This window comes from Ranitomeya imitator, chromosome 2 (genome assembly GCF_032444005.1).
Source record: "Ranitomeya imitator isolate aRanImi1 chromosome 2, aRanImi1.pri, whole genome shotgun sequence".
Classification (NCBI taxonomy): Eukaryota; Metazoa; Chordata; class Amphibia; order Anura; family Dendrobatidae; genus Ranitomeya; species Ranitomeya imitator.
In genome coordinates, this window is record NC_091283.1 from 847043724 (window position 1) to 847052841 (window position 9118).

General features: G+C 53.3%; 2 protein-coding genes across 2 annotated transcripts in view; both read left to right on the plus strand.

The window, feature by feature from the left end:
- The window catches only part of LIAT1 (ligand of ATE1), a 69290-nt gene extending 64009 nt beyond the window's left edge, over nucleotides 1–5281 (plus strand). Inside the window, 5 exon segments of the mRNA XM_069755065.1 lie at nucleotides 372–1039; nucleotides 1182–1728; nucleotides 3122–3176; nucleotides 3261–4401; nucleotides 4404–5281. Of these exon segments, the coding sequence (XP_069611166.1) occupies nucleotides 372–1039; nucleotides 1182–1728; nucleotides 3122–3176; nucleotides 3261–4401; nucleotides 4404–4901 (2909 nt within the window). The 3' untranslated portion in view covers nucleotides 4902–5281.
- On the plus strand, nucleotides 1005–3265 carry ADRB1 (adrenoceptor beta 1). Its single transcript, XM_069754351.1, has one exon. The coding sequence runs from the start codon at nucleotides 1901–1903 to the stop codon at nucleotides 3047–3049; it is 1149 nt and encodes a 382-aa protein (XP_069610452.1). The 5' UTR covers nucleotides 1005–1900; the 3' UTR covers nucleotides 3050–3265.
- Nucleotides 5282–9118: the final 3837 nt, after the last annotated feature.

Here is a 9118-nt window from a genome sequence, read left to right on the forward strand (position 1 = left end):
CAGGAGCAAAGAGCCCGGAGGATCCATAAACAGGACTGCAGCATCCAAAGAACCCGGAGTTAAGAACCAGAGACATTCAGAACCAGAGCTGCTGCATCCAAAGTGTCCAGAACCAGGAATAAAGAGCCCGGAGGATCCATAAACAGGACTGCAGCATCCAAAGTGTCCAGAACCAGGAGCAAAGAACCAGAGACATTCAGAACCAGAGCTGCTGCATCCAAAGTGTCCAAAACCAGGAATAAATAACCCGGAGGATCCATAAACAGGACTGCAGAATTGTTAGGATCCAGAAGTGGAGATACAAAACCCACAGCCAGTGCTGACAAGCACACAGCATCCAGAACCAGCGCTACCAAGCTTGCCTCACCCAGAACCCATACTGGCCAGCTCACATCATCCAAAATCATCGCTGCCAAGCACGCGTTATCCAAAACCAGAGCTGCCGAGCTCACCTCATCCAGAACCAGAGCTGCCGAGCTCACCTCATCCAGAACCAGAGCTGCCGAGATCGCCTCATCCAGAACCGGAGCTGCCGAGCTCGCCTCATCCAGAACCGGAGGTGCCGAGCTCGCCTCATCCAGAACCAGAGGTGCCGAGCTCGCCTCATCCAGAACCGGAGGTGCCGAGCTCGCCTCATCCAGAACCCGAGGTGCCGAGCTCGCCTCATCCAGAACCAGAGGTGCCGAGCTCGCCTCATCCAGAACCGGAGGTGCCGAGCTCGCCTCATCCAGAACCGGAGGTGCCGAGCTCGCCTCATCCAGAACCGGAGGTGCCGAGCTCGCCTCATCCAGAACCGGAGGTGCCGAGCTCGCCTCATCCAGAACCGGAGGTGCCGAGCTCGCCTCATCCAGAACCGGAGGTGCCGAGCTCGCCTCATCCAGAACCGGAGGTGCCGAGCTCGCCTCATCCAGAACCGGAGGTGCCGAGCTCGCCTCATCCAGAACCGGAGGTGCCGAGCTTGCCTCATCCAGAACCGGAGGTGCCGAGCTCGCCTCATCCAGAACCAGAGGTGCCGAGCTCGACTCATCCAGAACCAGAGGTACCGAGCTCGACTCATCCAGAACCAGAGGTGCCGAGCTCGACTCATCCAGAACCAGAGGTGCCGAGCTTGACTCATCCAGAACCAGAGCTGCTGAGCTTGACTCATCCAGATTCTGTATTGCTGAGTACATGTCATCCAGAACCATTGTTGCCGAGTTCGCGTCATCCAGAAACATTGCTACCGAGCTCGCCTCATCCAGAAGCAGAGCTGCCGTGCACACGCCATCCAAAACCAGAGGTCCCGAGCTCACCTCACCCAGAACCAGAGGTGCCGAGCTCGCCTTGTCCAGAACCAGGTGCCAAGCTCCCTCATCCAGAACCAGGCGCCGAGCTCGCCTCATCCAGAACCAGGGGTGCAGAGCTCGCCTCATCCAGAACCAGGGGTGCAGAGCTCAGCTCATCCAGAACCAGAGGTGCCGAGCTCGCCTCGTCCAGAACCAGAGGTACCGAGCTCGCCTCATCCAGAACCAGAGGTACAGAGCTCGCCTCATCCAGAACCAGAGCTGCCAAGCACGCTTCATCCAGAACCAGAGCTGCCGAGCTCGCCTCATCCAGAACCAGATCTCCAGAGCACTCATAAAATACCAGCGCTGAACCTGTTGCCCCCTGGACTCCTGCACCCCGAAGCTGCCACAATCTCAGTTATCAGTGCAGCATCTGGAGATTGTCAGGACATTGCCCCCACCAGTAGATGAGCAGCTGGCACCGACCCTCTGCCCCTTGACGAACCAGTCACCTGGCTGCTGGAACTCCAACTCTGACCCCACACACTTCTATGAACTCCTAGCCTTGATCCTGCTCGTCCCTCCCATGTTATCTCAACATCTCCTCCACTGAACACCCAGACCCCACAAGTTTAATGGGGGAAATCTGGGTGTCCCCCAACTCCAGGAACTGGAGCAGCCCCACAGAGCCCAGCTCCCCTTCTAAGATGTCCCACCAGTGGACCATAGGCATGGCTGTCCTGATGACCTCCATCATCTTCCTCATCCTCATGGGTAACATTATGGTTATTGTGGCCATTGCCAAGAATCAGAGGCTACAAACCTTGACCAACGTGTTCATCACCTCGCTGGCCTGTGCGGACCTAATCATGGGGCTCTTTGTGGTGCCCCTGGGGGCCACTTTGGTGGTGAGTGGCACTTGGCAGTATGGCTCTATCTTCTGTGAGTTCTGGACGTCGGTGGATGTTCTGTGTGTCACTGCCAGCATAGAGACGCTGTGTGTCATCGCCATAGACAGGTACATCGCCATCACCTCGCCCTTCCGCTACCAGAGCCTGCTCACCAAGGCCAGGGCCAGGGGCATCGTGTGCACGGTGTGGGCCATTTCTGGACTGGTGTCCTTCCTGCCCATCATGATGCACTGGTGGAGGGACTCTGAGGACCCTGAGGCTCTAAGCTGCTATGAGGACCCTGGCTGCTGCGACTTTGTCACCAACAGAGCCTATGCCATCGCCTCCTCCATCATCTCCTTCTACATTCCCCTGGTCATCATGATCTTCGTCTATCTCAGAGTCTTCAAGGAAGCCAAGAATCAGATGAAGAAGATTGATCGATGTGAGGGCAGGTTCCACCACAACCAGTCTCTGAGCAATGCCCGCTCCAGCAGGAGAAGACTTTCTAAAATGTTGGTGGCCAAGGAGCAAAAAGCTTTGAAGACCTTGGGCATCATCATGGGCACGTTCACCCTGTGCTGGCTGCCCTTCTTCTTGGCCAACATTGTGAATGTCTTCTGGAGGAACCTCATCCCTGACAAGCTCTTCCTGTTCTTGAACTGGTTGGGTTATGTGAATTCTGCCTTCAACCCCATCATCTACTGCAGGAGCCCCGACTTTAGGAAAGCCTTCAAGAGGCTCCTGTGCTGCGCCCGGCAGGCGGACAGAAGGCTCCATGTAGCCGGAGAGCTCTCCAGACATTCTACAGGGTATGCCAACTCTCTAGATACCTATGTACTGACCACATGGTCTGAGTGTAATGGGACCCAGCAGTCCCTGGACCCAGCCTAGAAGCCCACCTGGTGAGATGGACATGGGACTGGTGGACACTGCCCTCTGAGACACCCGCACTTCACCTCTTAGGTGATGTGGGTCTTGGAAGCACTTTACTGGCCACAGGTGCCTCCTGGAGGGATGGGTCATTCAGGGATCTCATCAGGACTTCTAGGACCACTCTAGGAGGAGGTATGTGCACTCCTTGCTGGGGCTGATTATTGGTCAGGGGGTACACACTGCCCCCTCCTCGCAGGCTGGCACTGCCCATACCCCCTCCCAGAATGGCATTGCTCACCCCTTCCTTCTCCTGGGGTTCACACAGCACTCTCCCCCTCCCAGGCTGGCACTGCCCCCGTCCTCTCCCAGGATGGCACAGCACTCTCCCCCTCCCAGGCTGGACCTTACCCCGCCCTCTCCAAAAATGGCACAGTACTCTCCCCCTCCCAGGCTGGCACTGCCCCTGCCCTCTCCCTCCCAGGATGGCACAGTATTGTCCCCCTCCCAGCCTAGCACTGTCCCAGCCCTCTCCAAAAATGGCACAGTACTCTCCCCTCCCAGGCTGGCACTGCCCCCTCCCTCTCCAAAAATGGCACAGTACTCTCCCCCTCCCAGGCTGGCACTGCCCCTGCCCTCTCCCTCCCAGGATGGCACAGTATTGTCCCCCTCCCAGCCTAGCACTGTCCCAGCCCTCTCCAAAAATGGCACAGTACTCTCCCCTCCCAGGCTGGCACTGCCCCCTCCCTCTCCAAAAATGGCACAGTACTCTCCCCCTCCCAGGCTGGACCTGCCGCCGCCCTCTCCAAAAATTGCACAGCACTCTCCCCCTCCCAGGCTTGAACTGCCCCCCGCCCTCTTCCAGGATGGCACAGCACTCTCCCCCTCCCAGGCTGGCACTGCCCCTGCCCTCTCCCTCCCAGGATGGCACAGTATTGTCCCCCTCCCAGCCTAGCACTGTCCCAGCCCTCTCCAAAAATGGCACAGTACTCTCCCCTCCCAGGCTGGCACTGCCCCCTCCCTCTCCAAAAATGGCACAGTACTCTCCCCCTCCCAGGCTGGACCTGCCGCCACCCTCTCCAAAAATTGCACAGCACTCTCCCCTCCCAGGCTGGCACTGCCCCCGCCCTCTTCAAAAATGGCACTGCACTTGCCCTCTCCAAAAATGGCACTGCACTCTCGCCCTCTCCAAAAATGGCACAGTACTCTCCCCCTCCCAGGCTGGCACTGCGAGTAACTCCTTCCTTCTCCGGGGTGGCACAGTACTCTGCCCCCAAGCTGGCATTGCCCCAGCCTTCTCCCAGAATGGCACATCACTCTCCCCCCTTCCCCAGACTGGTACTGTCCCCATTGCCCAGACAGGCACTGCTCCCAGGACCTCTCCAAAAATGGCACTGCCCCCTTGCCCAGACTGGCACTGCCCCCCCAGGCTGGCACCGCTCCCAGGACCTCTCCAAAAATGGCACAGCAGTCCCCCCTTCCCCAGGCTGGCACTGCCCCCACCCTCTCCAAAAATGACACCGCACTCCCCCCTCCCCGGGTTGGCACTGCCCCCACCCTCTCCCAGAATGGCACAGCACTGCCCCCACCCTCTCCCAGAATAGCACAGCACTCCCCTCCCCCAGACTGGCACTGCCCCCCCCAGACTGGCACTGTCCCTGCCTTCTCCAAAAATGGCAAAGCACTCCCCCCTTGCCCAGGCTGGCACCGCTCACAGGACCTCTCCTGGGGTTGGCACGGCAGGCTTCCACGCTGCGGGCACAGTGTGCTGGGAATGTTCCTTTATGTGAGGATTTATTGCTCTTTAATGTGGGGTCTGGGGCCCCGGCTCTTGGATCCGGGGCCCCTGAGGACGTTCTTGGGGTATTTATGATGTGACTTCTACCTCGGCCGTGCACATTGCACTCAGCGCAGGATGTAATATGTTTATATTAAACAGATCATTATAAGGGGCGGTAATAAAGCGCCGGGCGCTCAGATGTGTCACCGCCATATGGGGCACATAGAAATGGCACAATCATCTGCCCTGACAGCTGTGACCTCAGCTCTAGTAGAACTACAACTCCCAGCATGTCCGCCTTTAGCCTGGGAACTCGAGTCCTGCAGAGCTGTCACCTCTTGTGGAACTACTGCTCCCAGCCATTCACTACTCTCAGGTCCCACGCGAAACACAAATGCAACGACGGCTGCTGTAGAACCACTACTCCCAGCCAGATGTGTAATCCTTACTATTACTCCCATCAGAGCAGCAGCCAGGAGGACTGTAGGACTACAACTCCCATTGCGAGGTTCTCAAATGCACACCAGCTGAAGATCCATGAGGATTTCTGAGCCTTGTAGTTCTACTGGAGCTGGAGAGTCGTTAGCTTTCACATTAATGTAATCCCCATGGGAGGGCAGGGGTTAATAATAAATCCCTAGTAATGAGCGCCCGGCCGGGGTGACGTATATAAAATGTCTCCTGGGAAATGTCGCAGCCCCATGAAATCTGCTGCTGAGGGTCCCGGGCCGGTGACCACGGCGCCCGGCAGCATGAGGACGGTCAGTAACGGCTAAATATGTAGAACTGACAAATTGGCGGGCTGTGATGGCGCACTCAGATCGGACAGGTGCCATCGTGGTCGGGCTGTGATGGCGCACTCAGATCGGACAGGTGCCATCGTGGTCGGGCTGTGATGGCGCACTCAGATCGGACAGGTGCCATCGTGGTCGGGCTGTGATGGCGCACTCAGATCGGACAGGTGCCATCGTGGTCGGGCTGTGATGGCGCACTCAGATCGGACAGGTGCCATCGTGGTCGGGCTGTGATGGCGCACTCAGATCGGACAGGTGCCATCGTGGTCGGGCTGTGATGGCGCACTCAGATCGGACAGGTGCCATCGTGGTCGGGCTGTGATGGCGCACTCAGATCGGACAGGTGCCATCGTGGTCGGGCTGTGATGGCGCACTCAGATCGGACAGGTGCCATCGTGGTCGGGCTGTGATGGCGCACTCAGATCGGACAGGTGCCATCGTGCTCAGGCTGTGATGGCGCACTCAGATCGGACAGGTGCCATCGTGCTCAGGCTGTGATGGCGCACTCAGATCGGACAGGTGCCATCGTGCTCAGGCTGTGATGGCGCACTCAGATCGGACAGGTGCCATCGTGCTCAGGCTGTGATGGCGCACTCAGATCGGACAGGTGCCATCGTGGTCGGGCTGTGATGGTGCACTCAGATCGGACAGGTGCCATCTGCGCCATCTTTGCCTTGATTCCCTGACACCGGCGCTTCTTCTCCTCTACCCCGAGGTCTTGGTGCGAGTAGATGCGACACTTTCCAGGAGCCACGGTTTATATCCCACGTCCCCAGTATCACCAGTAGCCAAGAAGTTTGTTAATAAAATAAAACCAGTTTGGACTCAAAATCCTGGAGCCGTGTGTTATTTCACTGTACAAGGTCCAGCACATGACAGCCAGCAGCGGTACTATCCTGTGATTGCCGGCAGCGGTACTATCCTGTGATTGCCAGCAGCGGTACTATCCTGTGATTGCCGCCTCTACAGGACGGGGGTCCCGGCGGTCTGTGACTGCTTCATGTGCGCCCTGCAGTCCAGGGAGACGATGAAGGTCGATCACTCCCATCATCTCTGTTCTCCTGGATCTAGCCCCAACATATCATACTCAGGGCGACATGTTCGGGTACAAAGCCCAAAGCTTGTGCCCACCATAAATTGTGTTACCAGCTGCTCTTATTGCAGCATTACATGGTGTCATTATATATGCACTGTATGGCGGTATTATTTTCACTGTATAGTCGTACAGAAGTACTGTATTGTGGAATATTATCTAAGCACTGTATGGCGGTATTATTTTATCACTGTATAGTGATATAGAAGTACTGTATTATGGAATATTATCTAAGCAATATATGGTGGTATTATAGAAGTACTGGATTGTGGAATATTATGAACACTGTATGGCGGTATATTATCACTGTATAGTGGTATTATAGAAGTACTGTATTGTGGAATATTATCTAAGCACTATATGGTGGTATTATAGAAGTACTGGATTGTGGAATATTATGAGCACTGTATGGCGGTATTATATCACCATATAGTCGTACAGAAGTACTGTATTGTGGATTAGTATCTAAGCACTGTATGGCGGTATTATTTTATAACTGTATAGTGGTATCATAGAAGTACCTGATTGTAGTGGTATTTCAGCACTATATGGAATATTATATAAGCACTGTATGGCAGTATTTGAGAAATGAATAGGGTTATTATTTGAGCACTTTATGGTTTTGAATATTATTTATTTTCCATGAGCATTGTATGGCGATATTATTCGTGCCCTGTATGGTGGTCTATGAGTAGTCATGAACATTGTATGGCGATATTATTTCAGCACTATATGGTAGTGTATATATCAGTACTGTAAGCTAATATTTGAGCACTGTATGATGCTGATGTTTGAATGCTGTATGATATTTCAACATTGTCTGAAGCTTTTCTTGTTTGAGGACTGTTTGGCGGTATTATTTTAGCTCTTTTTGAGCGTTGTATGTTCTTGAGCCCTGTATTTGAGTATCCTGTGCGCGGGGCTGTGGGGTCTGTATCCCAAACCTCCGACTCCGCGACTCCAGTCACTGCGGTGCATGAACATGAAGTGCAGCACAGATTCAGCTCCTGAGAGCAGAGACAGAACAGACATTTAGGCTCTGTGCCCACGTTGCGGATTTGCCTCAGGAATTTTTGGTGCGGATTCTGCCTCTCTCAGCAGAAAATGCAGGTGCAGATTTGATGCGTTTTTTGTGCTGATTTCCTGCGGATTTACTGCGTTTTTTTACCCCTGCGGATTTCTATTTCTACAAAAACGCTGCAGATCCGCACAAAAGTAGTGACATGCTCCTTCTTTTAATCCGCAGCGTTTCCGCAACGGATTTTCCGCAAAGTGTGCACAGCATTTTTTCTTATTGATTTACATTGTACTGTAAATCACTTGCGGATCTGCAGCATTTCTGCAACTCAAAAAACGCTGCGCATCCGCAGGAAATCTGCAATGTGTGCACATACCCTTAGGCTATGTGCGCACGTTGCGGATTTGGCTGCGGATCTGCAGCATTTCCATGCGGTGTACATTACCATATAAACCTATGGAAAACAAAAACCACTGTGCACATGCTACGGAAAATTCCGTGCAGAAACGCTGCGGTTTATTTTCCGCAGCATGTCAATTCTTTGTGTGGAAATGCAGTGTTTCTGCACCTATTACTATACATTAAGGCAAATCTGCACGTCAAAAAACGCAAGACAATCCGCAAGAATTCATTAAATCCGCAACCATTTTGGCCTGCGTATTCTGCCAAGAGATGCGGATTCTGTGCAGAACAATCCGCAGCCAAATCTGCAACGTGTGCACATAGCCTTATCGGACATTTCAGAACTTTCCCAAATTACTATGGAAACATTTACAGCTCATCCTGCATTGTACTACTGCCCCCAATGTGTTATATATGATAGGAGTCGCTCTATTATATGCTGACACTCTAGCACTGTACACTGTGTTCCATATTATTATGCAAATTACATTTTTCTCGGATTTTCCTAAATGTTCGGAGCAAATGACAGTCAGTCTAATAAAAGTCATCACCCGTTAGATTATACATCGAATTTTATTGAAGAAACCTCCCAATGATAACAGTATAATCTCCAAAATGAATAAAATCCCACAATGCACTGCTCCACATTATTAGGCCCAGTAGAATTTCTAAACATTTGATGTAAAGAACTGAAAAGTCTCATTTGTGGAATTTGCAGCATTAGGAGGTCACATTCACTGAACAATAAAGCTATTTAACCCCCAAACCTCCTAGCAGCCAAGTTACATGTAACATCGGAGCCTTCTGTGATTTCACCTTCACAATCCTCGCCTCCATTGAACTTGTGAGTTTTTGGAGAGTTTCTGCTTGTATTTCTTCCCTCCCAGAGCTGCTGTTTTGATGTGATCGGCCTCCCACCCTCATAGATCTTTGGCTTGATGATTCTCCAAAGGTTCTCTATAGGGTTGAGGTCGAGGAAGATGGTGGCCGCACCATGAGTTTA